A 22,961-nucleotide genomic window follows, 5' to 3' on the forward strand; every position below is an offset into this window, starting at 1 on the left:
TAGCCGCCAGTGGGAGGTCTGTGATTGAGGTTTACCAAACATGCCCACCGGCCCCGCGAGGTCGCCCCGGCGACGCTCTTGTCTCCGTGTCTCTCTCCTCCCCGGCTGGACCACAGCGTCTCTGTAACGTCGGCGCTCACATTACCCACCGGGTATAATTATTCTGCATTTTCCATTCTCTCTCTCTGTCTCTCTACACGACACCGAGGTCCAGGCGCAGGGGCCGGAGGGCCGGAGAGCCGCTGCTTTGTGTTCACAACACGCTGAACGCCGCTCACTGCACCGTGGCTCTGAACAGGTGGGGGTGCTTCATGGCAAGGGAAGAGAAGGGAAGGAGGGCCGGTGCTACTAGCTGGACTCCGAGGCCTCTGGGCTAAAGGGAAGACGGGGGTGGAGGGGTGCTATGAGAAGACCTGCTGCCCCCCCTGCAGCTCACCTACCCAGCTTCTGCCCATCTCTCTCTCTCTCTCAGTCCCTGGGCTGCAAGCAGGTCGTTTGTCCCGGCACCACAGCGCCGGTGGAGGTCCCGCTCCACCTGCTGGAAGGCGGGGTTCTCCGGAGCCGTCCACCATGGAGAAGAGGTGGCGGGTGGGGGCAAAAGCAGAAAATAGAGTAAAAGATACAGCAAACACTTGAAGAACGGAGTGCAGCGGAAAGGTGGGGACCCAAATAGACCCACCGAAGGCCTTTATGCAGTCGCTGTGTAGCGTGACACCATCCTGCTGCCACTCTGACCCACGGCCTGATGGGAAAACACAGTGGCGGAACATGGCTCACAGCATGAAAATCAACATATGTACTCATCATCCCGCGCTTTTCAGGGAAGGGAAGATATTTCTCTTTCACAGCGAAAAACGGGCGAAACCTTGTCAGGCTGATCTTGCGATGACTGCCCCTCATCCATGGAGCTCCAGATCGGCACCGAGGCATTGAGGGGGGACTGGAAGTGTGTGTGCGGGGCGGGGGGGGGGGGGGGGGGTAGTGTGTCAGCTAGGATTAGTGTACACGGCAGGCCCCCCGTCGCCATTTCGGGGAGGGGGGGGGCGGGGCTCGTCCCGTGATTAACGGGAACCGCACTGTCATTTCTCCCATAGGGGGTCTGTCCCCCGTGTCCTCGACCGTCCGAAACACAGGGAGGGGGGGGGTCGCCTCTTTTTCCGAGAGGCAGTGTCGAAGTCGACCGAGGGCAACAGGCGGGGGAGGGTGGACGGGGCAGGGGGAGGAGGCCTCAAACCTGTTGAGGCAGAGCGTCCCGCAAAGTGCCCACGATGTAAGTGACAGTCTGCGGCGTGGGAAGGAGCGCTGGGCGAGGATATCGCTCCGTTTGCGGTGAGCGGAAATTCCTCTGCTGGCCGCAGCGTTTGAGACCCGAACACGTTCACCTGTGAGGACACACACACGCACACGCATGCACATCCGCACACGCACAGAGGAGTTGAGCGTGAGCGTCGACCGAGCTCAACTTGATGCTTTTTGAAGTTTTTTCCCAGTTAGTGTGTGTGTGTGTGTGTGTGTGTGTGTTCGGTGATGTTCGACATGGGACGGAGCAGAGGAGGAAGGCAAGTTGTAGCAAAAAAAAAAAAAGGGGGGGTCTGCCCTGGGGTCACACACACGCACACACTTCTCAGGCTGCTGTGGCATGTTTGGAGCAGTGCCTCGTCAGATTAGGGCCACGCTGGCTGTGTTTGATGGCCAACCTGGACAGACAAGGCCTGCCAGGCACAAACTGCTCAGGCACATGATGTCAGGGCGGACACACACACACACACACACACACACACACACACACACACACACACACACACACACACACACACACACACACACACACACACACACACACACACACACACACAGACACATCCGCACACATACACAAAAATTATCCCGCGCCAGACCAAAGAGACAGATGACACCCAGCATGAAGCTAAAGCCAAATCTGTAAGCATCCGCTGCGATCCAGCTGGCTAGCCCTAGGGTACCTGTCTCTGCGAAGTGGAATCAGCGTCACCCCCGTGAGCTGTCAAATTAGCTCACAGGGCTGGAAATGCTGAAGAGATTTGGCCCCTCGTTGTGGAAGAGCAGAAGAGAAGGGGGGGGGAGGCGGTGTTCAGAAATGTTATTAATTCATCGTCCTGTTGGGACAACTCTCTGCAACACGAATCAGGGAAGGTGGACTTGTTAGTGTCGGCCTGGTGATGAAGACGCACACAGGACACACACACACACACACACACACACACAAAACCCCTGTGTGTTCCCACACCAATGGAAGAACACACGCACGCGCATACATGCTGATACGAGCAGATGCACATGCTCAGACACGGGAAAAAAAGCAGTTGCAGGCACACATGCGTCATGACTTGCATTCACATATATGCGTTTCAACACACACACACACACACACATGGACTCAGTGCCAGGGGCAAGTTTTCAATTACTGCCACTGCTAAGCAGTCACCTGGGATCGATGTACCATGTTTGAGTGGTAAGGCATTTCCACCAACATTTTTTTTTTTTTTACCTCTTCTTGTCCCAGTTGTGAGACAGCTGTGAACGTCAGGCACATGATCATAAACGACATTAAATAAAACATGAAATGTTTCCTCGGTGAACGTTTACGTCCCAGGAAATGATCAAGGAGGCCCCCGCCTGAAAAGTGAGATTTGAAAACAACTGTTGAATGTGGGTGATTGAAAGGCCTGAGGATTAAGTTGTCAATCTTGTCAAAATGACACCACGTATTTGCTGCGAAAAACTGATGGTTAATTTAGTAGTGCAGCTTAATAACACACAACATGAACTTAGATACACAAAAGAGAAAGTAAGAGCTGTTAATGTTGTCACCTCATCATTAAGATTGAGTGTACCTCACGCTTTAACAGTAAGGCATTGTGCAGAGATTAGTCTTTCATTTATTACAAAATTAGGACCATTCTATTAGGTCATTGTTGGCCTCACAAAGCCATTCCTGATGAGCCGTTTCAAAGACATTTTAGCAATGCATTTTACAAGGGAGGTATAGAATTACAAATCTTCTGTGAGAGCTGCCTCCCCACGAGCCCTTCAGTCCTCAGCAGCAGCCCAGGTCCCCATCCGACAAATTGACTAGTTTATGTATTTGCTATAATAAATGACAGATCAAATAGTTCTCTCCCTTTCTTACATAGTGCACTTCACTATGCGTGCACTGCACATATTGATATAAAAAAGGGTTTTGTTGGATGTAATGCCTGCAACCAAAGCAGGAAAAGGACTACAAATAAAATGACTTGACTACAAATGAATAAACAAATAGATAAAAGACGCCTGCCGAGTTTTAGCCAAAGTGTCTCTGTCACGCTGCAGGTTTTCTGTGTGTGTCTGAGGTGACACGGACAATAGTGAGGAGGTCCGGACTGCCAACAACAACACTGCTCCCTGGTGTGTGTGACAACACGTTGACCCTTAGCAAGTGGCTGCCCTGCCCTGAGACAGACCACAGTGTGTGTGTGAGGGTGTAAGATGGAACCTGACAGGAGTTTAGCACTGATGACCACCACGGCAAGAGATGGCAGCCCTCTTCCTGGAGGGAGAGACCGTCACTCCTCTGTGTTCCTGTGAGTGTGGGTGGGCGATTGTTCGAAACTCGCTCGAGTTTCTGAGGGCATGAAAAGTGAAATTCTCGTTTCTCAATTTGTCTTTTTTATTCAGTTCACTTGAGTGGGGTTGAAGTGTTGTGTTGTAGTTCTTCACAGGACACCAGTTGGCGTTTGGAAATGTAAAAAAAAAATCCCAAACACAAAATACAGAAGGGAAAATCATTCTAAACATGTTTTATTTACTTCTTCACAACTATCTGCCGACCCCCCCTGAAAGGATGGAATCCTGGTCCCTACGCCGAGGTGGACAATGACATCATAGATCACTACTCTGGGAGACTCCATCCATGATCAGGACTATGAGAGACAGTTGAAGGTCATTTAAAAAGGTGAATATGTTGACCTCCAGTCAGGGACATTGGCACTAACAATGGTTGTTGGTCTGTCCACCACAACAATAACAACCTGGTATCCTCGTTATTTCTCCCTGAAAGATAAAAGAATGGAGTTGAATAACTAAATCCTTAAAGTTTATTTTCTTTAATTGATTCAGCCTGTAGTTCCAGTTGGGACAGCTCGAAACAAAACAGACGCAGGGAACCAATAAAATGCTAAAACAGAAGATGGCGCCCAAATGACCCTGGCAGCACGAACAGACTCAATTAAAAAGAAAGACACACAATGTGCTTCTCTTTTGTCTGTAAAACCGGCGCTTTCTTAACCTCCGTCAATACAGGAATACCACATGGACACAAAGACGTCAACACACTGTTTTCTAGCTTCATAATTTCAGAAAATTGAAATATCTCCATTCATTCTTGTCTGGTTGCATCATGTTTTGTACTAAAAACGACTTGTTGAAACAGCTTTTAAAAAAAAAAAAAACGCACACCAAACGCAGCCGTCTTTGAACCAGCCGAAGGTTCTGCGCTGCGGCCGCGGGGCACTTTGCGGTGCCGTGGTGGCTCCTCTCCTCCCTGCTGATGCTGTTTTGTCCCCCAGAGGAGCTCCCTTAATGTCTTTGACTAAACTTCAGCCGGCCTTGGCACTGACGGCGCCCCATAGGAACACAGTCGAGAGGCGACCAACGTGATTGTAATGGAGGGTTTGAGGGTAGAGTCTATCACACTGCATCACCCATAAAAGGCACACAAGCCAAGTGGCGGGGTGCATAACACTCCTGGCTAACACAGATAAAAAGTCACATCGTCTACTCAACAGACGCATTGAGCTGCTGTAAGTTTTTTTTTTTTTTGGGGTGGTCTTGGTGCTGTGAACGAAGCATTGCAGACCGCGGAGTCACGCTAGCTGTAGAGGGAATATTTGTTTCCTAAATCAGCCCCTTGTGAAAAACGGACTCTGATTCTGGTGCCATGATGAAGAATGTACTTTCTTTTGAAAGCGTGCAAGGGTAATTTAATCGGATGAAATCCTTTTCCCCCCCCAATGAATGCATCGCATTCATTTACAGCGACCAAAACCTCACGGTCACGCGTCATCGATTTTCTTCACATTAATCTGCATCAGAAATGATCTGATTTGTGTTATTGACATTTTCATTCAGCTCATTGAGAGTGGAAACCCCCCCCCCCCCCATAATCACGCAAATACATTTGTAACCCAACTGTCTTTTAAAAAATAGACCTGCATCCTCCACAGCAGCAATATTGCTATATGATTAGCCTCAACACACAGTGCGTGATGACCGCGTCATTAGCATCGCAAAGGCACAACTAGGACTAATAACACACCACATAAGCGCCATGTCAACACTCGGCCACTGTCTTAACTTTTTGCTGCTATCAATGTATGTGTGTACATTAAGTGTGTGTGTGTGTGTGTGTGTGTGTGTGTGTGTGTGTGTGTGTGTGTGTGTGTGAGGTATCGTCACATGCTCCTGTCCCTGAGGTTAGTCCATGAATGAAGGCAGTAAAGAGGAGCATGACAGCTGGGAAAGTCACAAGGGGAGTCCGCCAACGTCGTAAAGGAGGCAAAGTTTCCCTCCCCGTGGGCATGACCTGAGTGTTGGTGGACATACATGTCTACATCTTTGCGAGAGAGCATGATCGTCACACGGTGTGTGTGCATGTTTCACTAAAACGGGCCTGCCTGAGTATACGTACGCGTTTGTGTGTGTGTGCCTCTGTTAGTGAAGCCCGTCCTGAAGCTAAATGCCACACACTGGAATCCATTGTGCGTCCTATCGTCGCTCTATCAGCTCTTTCTTTGCTGGATCGCCCTCCCACCTTCACCCCGCAGGCGGGCAGTGAGTGTGTGTGCGTGTGTGTGTGACTGGGTGTTTGTATCCTCAGGATTTCACTTCAAAGACCGGTGGTTTTGGAGTCAAAGTCAGTGAAACGCTGAGGCCTCTTTGAGATGAATTGATAGTTAAAACCGCGCGCGTGTGTGTTTGTGTGTGCGTTTGTGTGTTTGTGCATGTGTGTGTAAGCCGCAGCAGCACAACTTTAGAGGATCAGGAGGTACAGAGATGACTTTGTGTTTTTTTTGGCCAAATGTCGATTTCACACCAGCTTCATTTGCGGCTGCTTTTTCATAAAGGCCACTGATCAGCTGTGTGTCATGTGCTGTTAATTTTAGCCGGAATAAGGTTTTTTTTGTCTTTTGGTTTTCCCTCAAGATCAAATTCCATTAACATTTTAGCTTAACAAGCTGTACACAAATCAGGGACTGTCCCTCCAGGTCACTATAACGTTAGGCAAGATCTTAACCTTTTATCAGGGGATACTGTCTTTACGACATTTGAACTTTGAACTCAGTAATGCGTATTTATTCTGCCACCATTCCGTTCACTGAGTGTCTCCTACTGAGATGCGACTGGCGCTTGGATTTGAGGGTTTGACTCAAAGCCGCTGGCCCTTCGCTTTGACAACAAGGCCCACTGGCTGTTGTACTGTAAACCGGGGCTGTAATTCATTTCACGGGGCACAGCCAGGGAACATAAAAGTGTCCCTTAACAGCTCACCCTGAGAATTGGAGAATAAGCTTCTCTTTAACCTTTCATCTGATCTGTTTGTCTTCTGCTTATCCATGCCTGTCACTCTAAAACGCACACACACACTCGACACACTGAGTTCATCCCTTAAGCTGAAGGTTTATGAATAAAACTTTACAATGCATCAACTTAACGAACTTACAATGGGTTTGTGTTGCTGGGGGGATTAATAGAAACCTCAAATGAACTTTGATGGACAGCAAACACAGAGACGTTTCAGAAGTGAATGTGAAAGTGCATTTCCTGTCATCTCTATAACCAAATATTCAGTCACATTGTACAAATGGCACGCAGAATTGTGAGCAGTAACTAAGGAAAGGTTGAAAAACCACTCAGGAAAAACTTCAAAAAGCATTGTTTATCTGATTAACCCAAAATCCAGGCCTATATAAAGTAGGAGGCAATTTTGAATCACTGGAGAACAGCAAATTTGTACAGAGAATTGTGTTTCAATCCTCCAAGGTCCTCCAAAGAATCCAAGAATTCGACAAAATCCCCATGTCCATGAAAAACTGTTTGTTGCATATATTTTTTTAAGCTTCCTTTTTGTGTGTGAGACTAAGGGAGAGCAATAAAAAGCAGCCATTTGAGGAGATTATCAGGTCTTATTAGGTGTGTGGTCCCCCCCCCCCCCCCACCCACACACACAAAAAGAATAAACAGTGTTTCTGCTTCCCTCAATATCTATCAATATTGAGGTACTGCTGTCTTGTCACTCATTTGAGCTCATAATGGATGATACTTTATAACCCATTAATTGTATTCCATTTATCTCCCTGGTGCTTAATAGTGTTTCTCTTCGGAGAAAAGCACAAACCTTTGTTTTTCGCGGTGAAAGTGCCGTGCGAGGTCATTGGTGACATCCGAATGAATCCGAATGATAATAAGGCGAGGAGGGAGGGAGCACAGCGGGGTCATTAAGTTAACAAGTCATATCCAAAGTTAATGGTATGAAGCTTTGTTCACGTTCCTTGCTTGTTGTCGTCGGCCCCTTGTTTTTTTTTCTTCTTTTTTATCATTAGGGAAATGAGACTCTCTGCCTTTAACTCCAGGTTTGAATAAATTAGTCATCTCAAATTAAAAGCAAACCGTCATGATAAAAAAGGACGGGGGATGAATAGTTGCACCGTGCTGGTGACGTATGCAGATGAGTTTGAGAAATATGCAAATAGGGAGCGTTGCTGTTCTTTTTTTTTCCCATGGAGGTCAAATCACAGTAAATGGCTGAGGGCAGCGCTGTCTGCTCTCCACCCGCCCAGGAGTCGGTGTATTAGCTGCTCTGACCCCCCTCCAAATATCCTCCATGCCTATTTCAAACTCTATCCTCCCCGTGCTGCACTTTCTCCCCCCCCCCCCCCCCCGTCACAGGGTTTCAGCTGCAATTACTTTTAGTATCACTTCTCAGTGAGAAGTCAACTTCCCTGGAGGCTCCCTATCAGAACCTATTACAGCAGGGGGGCAGGCTGAAGTTAAGTGGCATGACCTGTGGGTTGGATGGAGCAGAAGGAGGAGGGGGGGGATAAATGTATGGCTAATTTGTGGAACATTTGAATAAAGGGACGAGGACTGTGACAGGACCAGTGAGAAGTCCGACGATGGCCAGGAGTAACGTATCACGGAATCGTTTTAGAAAGATGAAATGTTCGAATCTGTGCAACTCAGAAGAAAGATATTTACATTTTTTACTTTTTGCAACCGCTGCTGAAGGCCCGTATTTAAAAAAAATCATTCAGTTGAGTGAGTTGACTCTCTTATTGACTTTATTTTATCTAAACGTTCAAATGTTTACCTTCTTTTGCCCCTAATTCACCTTCTACCCCCCCAGGGCCAAACCCATCGCCCCATGAATGACCACACACACACACACACACACACACAGGCAGACGGAGCAATGCGAAGAAGCTGCAGCTGAGGTAGATCAGCAGAAGGGGGCGAGGAGCAGTTGAGGCGGCTAATTCAACCACAGTTACCCGTGTGTGTCTGCGTGTGTTCGCGAAAGAGTCTTAAGGTGCAATCTTGTGCAATCTCTCGCCCCGGGTCACACATGTGTACTTTTAGCACCAACGCGCCGAATCAGCCACCCATCTCTGTGATTGATGAGCTGAAGAGATGCGTCGCGCTGCACACCTGGGATCCTTATGCAAACCCAGGTGAGGCCTCGGCCATTGAGACAGAGAGCGAGACGGAGGAAAATTAAAACAATCGAGGAAGTTCTCTCGCCGTAAACGCACACATATGGCAAACTGGTATTTTCAGATGCACAATAGTGTTCTACAAACTCTTCACACAGATGTCAAATTCAGTTGTTAATACAATGCAGTGCTTTTCAGCAGGTAGTGAAGAATGAAAGGATCATCATCAGGTGAAGCCTGATCTAAAGTCCTATCCAGTGGACTTGACCCACCTTGTGTTGATGCTGAATATTGGAGTGCCGTATTTGAGTCGTACAATCTTAGCAGTGTGTTACTGGCCCATTGAAAATAACACATTTCTATTAAACACACCTTTTGCTTTTTAAAAAAAATTCGAAACTTGAGAAAACAGGAGTAGCCCACTGGGGTCCCCACATGGATGTCTACGTAGCCGGCGTGGCTTTTAGATTTTTGTCGATGACACGTGAACACAAAGTGTGAGTGTTCACATTCACCGCGAGAGGAAAATACACACTTCCCTCCTTCACATCCACAGGACAAACTTTACTGTTAGCGCGTGCTGAAAACAACCCCAGCCCTCCGCCCTCACCCCCCCTCCCCTCCCCTGTCCGTCGCATCCATTGCTCACACACTCATGTAATTGCAATAGACAATCAGATGCCATCTTTACGGGCGCATGGTACAACTGTCACAAAGTGTAAGGCGCCAATAAAGCGCGGCCGATAAGTCCTGTCAAAAGAGCTTACGACGCGCTAACGCCGCCCTCACCACCACGCGGCGCCGATTGTTCCACCCAATCAGTCAGCGAAGGAGACGGGGAGGAGGCCCGTTGCGAGCAGATGTCACGGCCGATGCGCTTCCCTCTCCCTGACGTTGTTAATAAGAGTTAACGAAAGGTGGTGGCGACTGAGTGGGTGGCATCGGAGGTCGTCTTTGTAACGCGGCCGGGGCTCAAGGTGACGGAGGTGTTGGGAGGCGACGAGGAGGAGTCCAGGTCACAGAGAACGTTACGCAACGTTACGTTTGGTGTTACTGGAGACATTTAAGGTGACGGTAAAACGTTGGAGGGGACTAATGACGATGACCTGCAACAAGGGTCCTGGGCTGAACGTTCCATCCATAATGTCAGTGTCCAAGGCCCACAAAGTATTGTGATCCTAGTAGGGATGGACCAGGGGGTCGTTGAGCTACTACTGCAGACCAGTACACAAAGCCTCTCTGGTAGTGATGTTGGATCAGGCCCATTCCGTCATGTATTATTCATTCTCTGTTATAAGGATTGTGCAGACCCTCCGGCCTGTACTCCTGTTATTTTTGTGGTTGCTGATTCGTTGGTTTACATGGGCTTAGTCAATGAATCACTGTGAAATACCATTGTCACGTAAACTCTTAAAAAGCACCAAATCACAGAGTTTAATGGCTTTTTAAAGCATCGACACCTTAAGAAGGTATTTCTGTAGTCTGGACTGCAGCAGTCAATGATTGCAGAAACTCGTGACATCAACCTGCAAGGTGGTTTGCTAGTAAACATGTAATATTCACAAAGCCGTTTCTTCAGCTTTTTCGACCCGAAGTCATCAGCAGACACTGACTATTTGACCTTTGACCTCCGCCTCACCAGGCGGCGAGTGGAGGTTAAAGATCAGCCCACTGCCGCGGGGGAGGACACAGTTGGTAAAGTAGCTGGGTCCTGAGCGCTTCCATTTAGGTACCCCACCCCCCCCCCCCACCCGGAGTGTCGCTCCGCTGGCCTTCAGAGGATGGTGGGAAGGTCGCCTCTAATTGGTGCCTGTGTCCTGGTTACCTGCTGTGACCTCATCACTGTGTGTGGCTTTGGGTTGGATCAGGAAGGATCCGACCGCGTGTGAGAGCGTACGCCGCGCCAGAGATCCTGCCAACGGGGGACCGGTCATCTGCGGATGTCTTAATACGTTACAAGCACTTGTGAAAAACTGAAATACACGAAAACAGTGATGAGGTCACAGAGCAATCAAGACCAATCAGCAAATTCAAATGGCTCAACTTGGATTAAGTCCTCTCAACACACAGTAGGTGCTGATGAGTTGTTACGGAGTGCTGGAATATAAAGTGAAAAAGTCCAATGGTGAAGCTGATTTAATGAACACGGCATCAAGAATAAATAGTAACAATTTCAAGGAAGGAATGTTCAGCAACCTTCATATCGATTTATTTGAGTGGAGGTCTTTTTCTCATCACACTTCCTATTTAAATTGAAATCTTACCCCTCACCTTTTTTTAAAATTTGTAAACCGCTTTTACTTTTGGCTGTGTGTTAAACAGGCATCTACAACCCAGATAATGAGTGATTTAATGAACATAGCGTCGTATTGAACAGCATTCAAAAGCACTGCCAACCAAGTGGATGCACATTTCTTATAGATTATTTTACAAGAAAAGAAATTTCTACTCTCTAAATCGTAAAAGGTATTTTTAACCTTGCTTGGTCTGTAACCATGGCAACACTACAGATAAAAGTCATTAAAGAACAATTTGTTCAGCTGCGGCTTCGTTGAATTCTTCTCACAATGTACAACCGTCGAAACCGCGCTGCGACCAAATGTTAACACAACCGAGCGCACAATGGCTTCTTTAATGGAGGACATCGTAAAAAGGGCCCCAACTAGTCACAAGGGCTCCTCAAATGACTGCGAGCTGTTTTTATCCTCCCCATCTTCACATGCCAACACACAGCAAACAGCATTAACAGAACTGCACTGAACTCTTGTCTGCCTCACAGAAAAGAAGAAGAAATATGCAGAGAGGTCAGGGGTCATGAGCTGTGTGTCTTTTAGATTTATTAGGATGAACATCATGGTGACATTGGACAAAAAAACAACAACACAGAAGCTACAAAACTGTTTGGATGAGGGAATTAAAGAAGGAGCTAAAAGAAGAGAAGACAGTGAACAACAAAAACTTTGGTGCAAACACAATGTCACTTTCCTGCTTGAGTGTACACGTTTCCTTTACAATGTAATTTAATTCCCCACTGCTCTCAGTCTACTTGTTAGCTCCATAATGTGAACGTACAGGATGCGCCGCCGAGGCCTGTTAATGGTGCTAATAGCAAACATCCAGCCAGCAGCAGTGAGGCTTTGGGAGGCACGGATCATTGTTCACATGTCACGAAAAGATCCCTCGGCCTCTGGGTGCTCTTTTTCCTCTCTCTGCTCCTCCCCCCCATCGCTCGCTGCCTCCCTTCGTCCTTCTCTCTCTCTCAGCCCCGTGGGAGCGCGAGGGTTGAAATGACACACAGTGGCTGACTGTCGCCCGGGGGCCCCCCGGTTCTGGCCTTGGCTGGCTGGATCTGTGTGGCAGCTGGTGAGCCCGCTGCCCTCCCTCTGGCCTGCAGCATCAACAGTGGTGGTAGTGGGACTGATTGGAAGCCTCACTCTGATCTCTGACTCTGGGGCTGACGCTCAAGTGCTCACTGCTGCCCACACGGCTGGTGGCAGGGGAAGTGGATGCAATCAGGAACACACACACACAGACACACTCAGTTCTCCAGTGGAATGTGAAAGGCATAGAATCCTGAGATCATCGGCGTGCAGAGGAAGGACTGTGCTCATTACGGGGTTGTGATGTTGAAGCAGCAAACACACGTATTTGGGTAAAACGTATTGATATGTCCTAAAGGAGGCGGCCCGCACTAGAGACACGACGTACCAGCAGGAAGGTGACATCTCTTCTACCTGTGAGAGCATGTTCAAGGCTCGGAATAGACTAAATAAAATCACCATTTATAAATAGAAACACGCTGGAAGCCGTTTCCTGCAACCCGTACCGCCTTCTCTTTGAAAGCAACCGGACAATCTTAAAAACACAAAAACAACACAACAACACAAAAGGTTCAACTGTATAGTTTCACAGGCTTTGCTCTCCACATGATGAATAAAAGGTTAAGACACCAAACTGCTGATGACATGTAATCAATGAGTTAAAGTCAACACCCAAAGGCACCGGAGCAATGAAATGATTGCACACTGATTGTTTTGTAATAAGACTACGAACTGAACTTGATTTTTATTAGTAAGCAATCCTTCAATGGAGTTTCAGTGCTGTCTGCACTTAAACTGCTGGGTAAGATTCTGCTGTCAAACCGACCACCGTCGATCCGAGACGCACGCGGGCGAGTTCAGATTAACCACCGGGGCAAAACATAAAAGGCAGGAATCATGGTATGAAAAACAGCAATAAAAACCTTGTAAAATGACAACTATGTGGAAAGGTGTTAAGGGTGATGATTTGAATTGGGAGGTTGCTGGGAGGATGGGAGGGGGGCTGGGGGGGGCGGGGGGGGGTGGAGGGTCTCAGTGGTGTTTGCTGCTGTAAATTTTGTTCCTGAGCACAACTACGGGGGTAAGTGGGTGGCGGATGCCCGGGTAGTGCTGAATGTGGTCGAACCATCGCGTCACATTCACGTACTGCTCCTTCTCCTGGACGGCCAAGTCCACCTGAGGGACAGATGATGATGATTATTATTATTATTATTAACAACCCATTTCATGTACAGCACACACAGCTGTGAAAGACACACAGCATCCTGCTTTAATACTGGATGAAATGTCCTATCCAGACTGGATTAAACGTAAACAAAAATCATTCCCCCGGATCACAATAAGCGACCACACAGAAACCAGAACCCGCTGGTAGAAACTTCACAATATATATAATCTATCATTTCATTTCACAGGGTAACAAGCAACTTTGGGTCAAACATTATTTCCCTGATATTCATCAACAAAAAACTCCTAATAACAGAAAGAAATGATGTCTTATCAGACGTGCGCCTTTTCATTACCTCGTTAACCGGAACAGGGAAATTCGCCAGACAATCCGGCCTAAAACCGCGCGACCATCAGTCCGGCTCAACGTCTGTGTCACGCCGTTCTCCCGCAATTGAACATCAGGACGGGCCGTGGTTCAGGGTCGGGCTGGCTGACCTTTGTCCCCGAGGTTCAAAACCACACTGATTGCGAACTAAAGTGACGCTATTCGGCCCGGTGGCGGTGCAGAGGGGGGGGGCTTCCATCTCCGCCACAACCACTGACATATCTCAACATGTGATCTCTCCCTCCCTCCGTTACCGAACTTGCTTTCTTTCAGCACTGGAAGGCATAACAAACTCACTTGTCCCTGGTCTGAGGCTAAAGACATCACTTTGTGCCACTTCGCTTCAGTTCTCCGGAGAGAAGTGAGACGTGTTTATAACCCGCGTGTTCATCGCCAACTCGTTCCCGATGGCCTTTGGCCAAATGACTGGTCTAATTGTGTGTCACGCACAGTGACAAATTGCTTATTAAAGTTGTGGTTTGATTGAAGTGAGCACTGATGGGGGGGGGGGGGGGTGGAGAATCGTACAGAGAGACAACGAACCAATCGCAATTGTGCAATCAGACTTTGGAAAACTTCCATTCAAAGTTTTTCTCACACGTTTAAAGTCTCATTTTTTTTGTGTCACTCACATTATGGTTCAAGTTATTACACACACACACACACACACACACTTGAGTGTAAAGTAAGTGAAACTTACTATGAGCGGATGGATTCCATAGAACATGAACGTGTCCGCTAAGGTGAACTGGTTTCCAGCCATGTAGACTTTGTCCTGCAGGTAGAGGTTGAGGTCCTGCAAGACAATACAGCAAATTGGGTCAATTTGTATATTAGGACATGCATTTCTCTGTAAACACACTGGTGAATACATTACTTGGGGAGAACATTTTACTTATATGAATATAGAGCCAATAAAGACTCATTTAAAACAGCGGGTGCAGCCGTTGTGGATTTTTGCTATTTCTATTTCTTTACAACATGCTACTCTCCTGACCTGAAGGGGTTATGCATGACAGCGGGATCGTTAACCTACATATCTGTGGGTGCGTGATGTACACAAAGTGTGTGTGTGTGTAAGAATGCTATTTAACCTTCGGGGCTTTAACATCTCTCCCCATGACTGGCGACTCCGCACAGATGCTGTACACAACGGGCCAGTTGTTTACTTCGCTAGCAAATGTCTACAACTCTGGCTTGCAGATCCGAATGGAGCCGCCCTGAACTCGTGCGCCTCTCGGCCGGCCGTCTGTGCGAAGTCGTGCGTGGAGGCGCTGGTCCCGGGGGAAGGCGCCGTCTTTAGCACTTGTACGCCGGGCGAAGGGGACGCGCCGCGCACACAGAGCATCTTGGGGGCAAATGGAGTCATTGTGCGGCAGGAGTGGGTGATGCCAAACAAGGCATGAAGACTGCAGACTTCCTCCCCGTGCACAATCCGAATCCTGGCTTTTCTTAGCCTACAGCCATGGAGCTGAAGCCCAGTCGAGCATCAGAGGAGAGGCAGCCTCCCCGACCCCCCTCTCCCCCAGCGCACATGCAACTACGAACCTGGGCACCGCTCCGCCTGCCCCCGCCTAACGTGTGCACACCTAGTAGAGCGTTGGGAAGAAACCATGCTTAGCAAAAAGTTTGTAACGGACTTTAGTTTTTAAAGATGGAAATGGAGATAATGAGAAGCTAGGTACATTCATACTGTAGCAATTCCTTGTGTTCCTTTGCGCTCATTTCTTTCGAGAGTGAATTTTCCGTAGCTGCTGCTGTCATGATCGACCGGACATTATTTTCTACCCAGATAACGTGACCTCACATCGAGTTTAGCATCCCAACTCAACGTCGTAGTGCTCTCGGGGATACAGGCCTCCATTACTGTTGGCAGGTCAAAAACCGTGGGAATGAATCCTCAATACCATTAAATGCCTGCGTTGAAAACATGTCAAATTATGGTCATTGTTTTCTAATTCTTTCACATTAGTGCTGCAAAAACATATAACAGTCAGAAATGTGAAATTGAGTCTGTAATGCAGCACAACGTTGGTGGTCTCCTTTGACTAAATATTTATGAACAGGAAGGCGGTCGCTCACTAATGGCCTGACTGGTTTAACGTGGGTTGACAGACGATCATTCACAAACTATCTTTGTGTTCAGGGCCGAATTTGACCGCCAGCGCTCGTCATCACATTACACGAGTGACAAGACGCTCGCTTCACTAACAGGTTTGTTATTTGCGTCCTGGGGTGAGAAAGTTTAAGAAGTCTTGCTGTTGACAGTTGTCCCCCCTCCCGCCCCCATATTCTTTTATTTATTTAGTATCCACGGATAATTTAATGGGAGATGACTTGGATGGAGGGGAGGGGGGGGCGGCACCGGGCAGGCACCAGAACTCCGCTGCTCAGGGCGACTTCCTTCTGTAAGTGGCACCATTAAAATATTTAAGAGGCCTGTCCAGGAAACACGCCGCCGCACAGCGCGACTCCTCGGAGCGCGCGGACACGCAAATAGGCAAACAAAAAAAAAAAACGCACACTTCAACGCTGACGCGACCGTGCCCGAGAGGCGCCGATCCACTTCACGCTGACTGGCACATTAAGGCGGGTTTTCTCTGCTGCGTGGGGGCCGTGTCACTGAAGGGCCATACATCAGTCGGTATCCCTGTCGCTTGCACTTTAACAAGACATACGCACAGCGGCCCAGCTGGTGGACGGAGAGAGAGAAGGAGGGAGGGAGGGAGGGAATGTGGGAGAAACTGAGATGCTTCTCAAAAGGTAAAGGGAATTATTCTAAAGAAATCTTATTGCAGTCATAATGAAAACAAAAACACAGACAGACATGATGGAAGCCAAAGCTCCATCCAAGCAGGCTCGCTGAATTCCAGTCACAAGCACAGGTGCATTTGAGTGTGCAGAAACAAAGGAGGACGGGAGACATTTCCAACAGACGTCCACCACCACCACGATCCGCCTCTCTACCTTCAGGGCGGTCTTGGCGTCCTCCTTCGTGCAGCCGTCCAGCTTGGTGACCCGGTACTCCAGCCACTGCTGCACCACCGCCCTGCTTTCCGCGGAGTCCCCCAGCAGCTCGGGGCGCTTGGCGTCTTTCGCCAGGTGACAGGCGACCGTCACCAAGCCAACCAGGGGGGGACCATTGGCCCTCTGCAGCACAGGCACCTGCAGGGAGACGAGGGAGGATGGTGAGATGGAGATACGAAGGGAGTTCTCTATTTATTTGATTGAAATGCAGACAGCAGCTGTGCCTGTGTTTGCTTATGTTGCTTTAGAGAACATGTTCCAAAACAGGGCAAAAATTGTACCCTTGCTATTTTGTTTGTTGGTCCCCCAGAGCCAGTTTAAAGATGGATGTGATTGTCCGCCTTCCCCTCGATAAAATTAATTGATGAAAAAGTTGATTATTTAGGTTGATACAAGTGATTATATGCAATACAACGTATTCACAATCTGTACGTTTCAATGAATTGTTCAGTGGAATCCCATAAAGCACATATATGCGTATTAGGCATGACGTCGCACTCCTGCCTCGCTTCGATTCAATGGACGCGCATGCGCACAGCACGGGACTATTTCCATTGTGCCGAGTAGTGGAAACAAGACAAGTGGCGACACATGTCGCTGCGTGGATCTGATGCTTCAGCCCAAACGAGGAAAAAGGTCACTGACTGAACTGATAACGAAGGGTTAATGCGACACGACGATGCCGGCTTATTCGACACACACGACTCGCTTGTTAGCATTGTTAGCTAGCTGCTGTGTCCTCATTACGGTAGTGATTGAGCCGCCTACGAGAATGAAACAGCGTTTTAAAGCCCGAAGAGGATGCCACAAAGAAGTATGGTCATGTCACCTTTTTCTCCCCCTGTGTACTGTATTTGTTCGGCTTTTTCAATCCTAAATATTTCTCCAGCGACGACAGCTCCCGTAGAGCCATGTTTCTGGCTGGCGAAGGGGCAGCGCAGCGTGCGTGTTAACCGATTGGGTCAAACTCTCGAGTCCCGCCCACTATGGTTTGAGTGATAGTTGTGTTAACCAATTAAACACAGCTTTCAAGTCTTTCCCTACGTTGCATCAAGGAATGAGCCATCATCAAAATAATATATAAAGTCGAATAAAAAAACAGAATAATAAAAAAAATAAATGGGAAAATAAAGAGTAGGTAAACTATAGATATAATTTACCAACATTAAAAAAAATATAAATAATCTCTTTTAATATAAACATTGTATACAAAGGAACATTTTACTTTAGTTCATCCTTACTGATGTTATCTGCTAGGCTGATTTGTGAGTATGTTTGACAACATTTTAAAATAGACTTCAAATACTTATTTCATTTAATAACAAACACAACCTCTCAGTGAAATATGCTGTTATTGGATATGAGCGTATCCCAGCATTTCATAAGGAGGCTAAACTGCTGGTGTGGGATAATCTGATCAAAGACGGGTATTACGCAATGCACCTGCAGAACTTCTACGTAATGGTTTTTGGTTCAACGAATCAAAATGACAGCGGAAGGTCTGTCTGGAGTTTCAGTCAGAAGTCCGGCAGCAAAGTTTCCCTGTCCTGTCCGTCTGTCTCTGCAGCGTGTCCTGCCTGTGACATTGTTTGTGTCCTGTCAGTTTGCATTTGCACAGGGCATCATGAAATGTCACCTGTCAGTCAAAATTGGGCTTATTAAGTATATGCTGTCCAAGTGTGTGTATGTGATAATATACTAGTGTGTTTGTGAGATACTGTACAGCGGAACAGCTGGGCAGAGGTGTCACAGCACAATCTTTGCATCCCCATCAGTCATCCTTTGTTACAGCTCACCTGAATGACAAGGCCCAGGGTGATTGTCAGCCATTGCAGCAATACAAATCAAATTCATATTTCTTCACTGGACGTCATGCAGACAGCAATAAAATATAAAAATCAGAGTCTTGGAGGGGTTTAAACCGCTGCGTACACCTGCAGTTTTATGGTACTTTTTTTTGTTTCTCCATGTTGTGCATAGTTAGATTGCTTTGACTACACAATGGACCAATGACGCTCTGGATTGCAGCTCAAGCGCTGTCATACTTTGGCATTTTAATAAATCGGGTTAATGACGAAAAGAAATCTCACTGTGTATTTTAACGTAGTAAGATAATTATGACTAACTGCTCCATGATCTCGTCCTGCACAGCCGTGTAATGTTGAGTTTCAGGGGCCTCTTGGATCTCATTTGTGCCTCATGTGAACTATTTCCACCCATAAATCCACATCTTTCCCTTTCAACGTGTGGACTTAATATAAACGAACAGATGATATTTTTAAACCCAATTTGGTCAGAAAAAGCTGTCCGAGAAAACAAATTAATTATAAGAATGAGTACACAGACTATCACAAATGATTACATGCTACGAAACAAGGTAAGGCTAATTTCCTCTTTTTTTTTTTTTTTCTTCATCTAACCATTTTTCATCTGTTTGTTTACAGGCTCCGGCACGTCATACACTTTTACCCTAGTGGGGCTTCCATAAATGAATGCCTGCAGCGTTAAAGTGCGTCTCCTTTAACTAAATGCCTCCAAGCTGCCACATCCTGTCTGTTCTCAGGCGGGCTGAGGACAATGATCCCCAGTGCCCGGGCCTAACTGTAGCCTGTGGGAGTTTTCTCATACTGATTGTGATACACAATCTGGGGTCACATTAGTAAGGAAATCTACAATGGGGGGGGGGGTCACCGTTTGTGCCGTGGGGCTTCCCAAGGCAGGCATAGCGATAAACAGCTTCAGCCCTGGTAGATGTATCCCCCCCTTACCCCCCCTCCTCTGCCAAGTCTGTAACTTACAATATGCCGTTACACTGATTTGTCTAGCTGGGATGCAGAGCCGCAGCCCCGCCTGTCTCCTCTGTTACCTTTCACCAACCTGTGAAAGCTCTCTGACTGGATACTGTATCCTAACCACACGGACGCTGGCAGAAGGAGAGCGGAGGGATTGGTTCTGAGTGGTCGACATGAACGCTGTCAGCACAGATTGGTGAAATTGCATATTGGTGCTAGGTCGGATTCCGAGCGTGGAGAGAACATGGGGACGGGCGCCAGGAGGCGGGGGTGACAGTTTGGGAGACGGCCGCGAGTTGTGAGATGAAGACAGACAGATGTTTGGGGGTCGGCGTGCTGCCCGTACCTTCCGCTCCTGTCAAGTTTTTTTTCCTCTTATTTGATCCTGTCCAAAGAGCTTGGTGCATATTTGAGTTTTTATGGTGCACAGACGGGGGCGGAATTACCTTTTATAATACTTTTAAAATAACAAATTCTTGAAGGGTTTGTTTTTAAATCACATGATGCTCCCTTGATTTGAATACTGAAAAAGAAGAAAAAAAACTCTCTTCCACAACAAAACATCTGGTGTATTTAGTTTTCTTCTTTATTTTAATCAATACAGAATGTTAGAAAAAAGTAAAACAAACAAACGTTTTTGTTTGTCCCAAATGGAGAACAGCAGGAAATCCTCATGTTGAACACATTTCTTTTTTATCAAGTAATGCAGCACTCTTTTTTCCACCATATGAAAACCCTTCCCTTCCAAGCCGGGCCTACTGCGCAGTGACTTTCAGCCAGTGTAGCACACGTCTAGTGGTAGTCCACACAGTGTGTCTTTTGGCTCCGGAGCTTTTGGCTCTCGCAGCAGAGGAGAAGTCAGAGGATGCCAGAGATGTCGTACCTCCAGGCGGGACCTTTGGGCCTTTTGTGACGACAACAGTGAGGGGATTATAGGAACCACCCTGCTGCTCCATGCAGAAACAAGGCACCCAAAGGCTAAAAACAACATGCTGGTCCCCCAATTCATCACACACACACGCGCGCACACACACACACACATGCAAATGAGTGCATGTTGGAATATGTTTACATGGGGATGGAAGGGCCGGGTGAGCCAGTGACAGGAGTGGAATTATGACATTTTTGTGACATTTCATGTCCTTCCCTGAACATTTGTGACACGAGATTAGCATTGGAGGGCACGTTCTCCCGCGCGCATCTGCGTGTGTGTGTTTGTGTGTGTGTGCGTAGAAGTAGAGTGGTTGCGTCTGCGGCTGATCAGTAGACGCCCCCGAGATAAACGAACGTAGTAATAAAGGCAGTTTCTCCATTTCCTCCTCCTCTGCTTCCATGCCAACCCACACAGCTGTGGGACACGCTGGGGGACACAGTACCAGCTCACAGTAACAACAAACCCCGTCCCGGGCCTCCCATCCAGCAGCAGTCACTTAGGACTATTAATTACTGCTCTGAATTTCCTCCTCCGTACCCGTAGCCATCCGTGTCCCCCTCAGACAAACAACCTCCGTGGGAGGATCTTGATTATTATAGCATCTGAAAAGTCAGATTGTCTTTTATTGAAGTTGCCCACTGGCCATGCAGGTCTCTCTCTCTCTCTCGTACGCTCTCTCTCTCTCTCTCTCTCTAGCTCAGTGTCCCTCGTCAGTGATTCAGACCGAGCATCGGAGGGAGCGGTTGTGCCGGGGCTCTCGCCGTGGCCGGGAGGTTGATGAGGGAGACTCCCATGTTGTTGGAGGTCTGAACTCACGAGAGGTTGAAGCGTGCACCCGAGCACACTGCGAGGGGAAGGCTCCTCCGTGTGCATCTTCGGTACAGTTTTACTGTTTTGTCCTCCACCAGCAGGGAGCACTGTGGGTCTTTGAAAGATCACAACGTCCAGCTCTTCAGTTGCATCTAAACCAGGACTTGAACTTAGATGAGAGTGACTCACGGAAATCATGTATGGAACTTATAGCAGTTTTAAAACCCACTGTATCTAGTAAAAATAATGAAACTGTGTTTAGTTAGCAGACTATGAAGCACCTTTAACAGCACTTTTTCAAAATCATAATAAAATTGGAAAGTAAAGAGTCAAATGTATGTGTTAACGTGTTCCACCCATGACCTCACATCTAGGCCGTGTTTAATCGGCTTCCACAATATCAGATGAGGAACAGTGGGGAGTTTAGTGTTTTGTTAAAGCGCAGTGCTCCGGGGCGCATTAATGACTTTTTCTCGCTGCATTTTCCAGAAGGTAAAAATGAAACTCTGTCTTTTTGATTGCAAACTTTGAAATGTTTAAGAATCACAGGCGCATTTGGGGAAACCTCCGCCCGGGTCTTAATCCTCCCATCCATCTGTCTTCATGTCTTTAACCCATTAGTTTGATTCACTACCTCTGGAGCGGGAAAGTGAAAGCTCAGTCCGCCACTTGTCTTTCCTATGACTGTGTCCACTATATCCCTTTCGCGTGGCACTTTATGGCCCACTGCAGAAGGATGGAAGGGGCGTGTGTGTGTGTGTGTGTGTGTGTGTGTGTGTGTGTGACTGAAAACGAGGAGGAATAGATATAGGGAGATTCAGAGGGTTATTTGTCCCTCTTCCCCTCTCTGAGAGCGAGGAATCATGGTCTGCATGACAGGTCGCCAGCCCCCGTCGGGGGTGATCTATATGAGACCCTCTTTATTGGCAATTTCAACCCAGGGACAGATGAGACTGCAGCCAGCCGGCCGGACAGCGAGACTATGATGAAAGCGCCCAGGACTCACCTGTGACTCTCGCACTGAAGGCTAGAGAAATAATGCATCAGAGGTTATATGTGGAGCTATGTGCGCTGTGTAGATGTTCCAACCGCGAGTGTGTGCGTGTGCGTGTGTGTGTGTGTGTGGGGGGTAGAAATAATGTATGGCCGCTGTCATGCCCAGAGGTCTCAGTTTAGTATGGAGAAAATCACTGAGCTGTGTTGCAGGGAGATTTGGATCGAGATGGTTTGGATACTTTACATATTGTTGGAGTGTAGGGTAAATAATTCACTCGGAGCAACAGTCAAGGATCTGTCTGTGACTTATTGCTTTTGGCCTTCTCGGGGTAACACGACTGTTGAACACGCGTATCCCATAACAAAGCCGCACGGCACGGCACGTGAACCACATGAACTCCTTCTCTGCTGTGCATGAGCATGAGCATTGTTCCGCCCGAGTGACAAACATTAAAAAGCATTTTAAAACCTGGATGTTACGCTGATTGTAATAAAACATTAAAGCCAACAAAAGTACTGAAACATTGCTTGAAGATTCCGATTGAACTAAAACGCAGCTCCATCCTGCCACAGACTTTGTCGCACTGTGTTACACTGATATCACATTCAGCCCTGCACTCCCATATCTGCGAAACACATTTCCCCCCCATTTTTCAAAGTCTTGAATCGCACGAGGCAAATGGCTGGGACCTAGCATGACAACATTCAGGCTCTGAGCAGACAATATAACCCGGGGGGCCATTCCGCCACCCAACGCGCTGCTGAATGAAAGACAGAAGCTCGCAAAGTGACGAACAC

The 22,961-nt window shown here is 47.5% G+C and overlaps 1 protein-coding gene across 1 annotated transcript; it reads right to left on the reverse strand.

Moving 5' to 3' along the window:
• Nucleotides 1-11,549: 11,549 nt before the first annotated feature.
• Nucleotides 11,550-17,672, reverse strand: eef1e1 (eukaryotic translation elongation factor 1 epsilon 1). Its single transcript, XM_040167477.2, has 4 exons — nucleotides 17,461-17,672; nucleotides 16,572-16,769; nucleotides 14,305-14,400; nucleotides 11,550-13,225 (listed from the first exon to the last, which is right to left on the reverse strand). Exons 1-4 carry the CDS (start codon nucleotides 17,542-17,544, stop codon nucleotides 13,082-13,084), a joined length of 522 nt encoding a protein of 173 aa, XP_040023411.2. The 5' UTR covers nucleotides 17,545-17,672; the 3' UTR covers nucleotides 11,550-13,081.
• Nucleotides 17,673-22,961: the final 5,289 nt, after the last annotated feature.

This window comes from Gasterosteus aculeatus, chromosome 21, assembly GCF_964276395.1.
Source record: "Gasterosteus aculeatus chromosome 21, fGasAcu3.hap1.1, whole genome shotgun sequence".
Classification (NCBI taxonomy): domain Eukaryota; kingdom Metazoa; phylum Chordata; class Actinopteri; order Perciformes; family Gasterosteidae; genus Gasterosteus; species Gasterosteus aculeatus.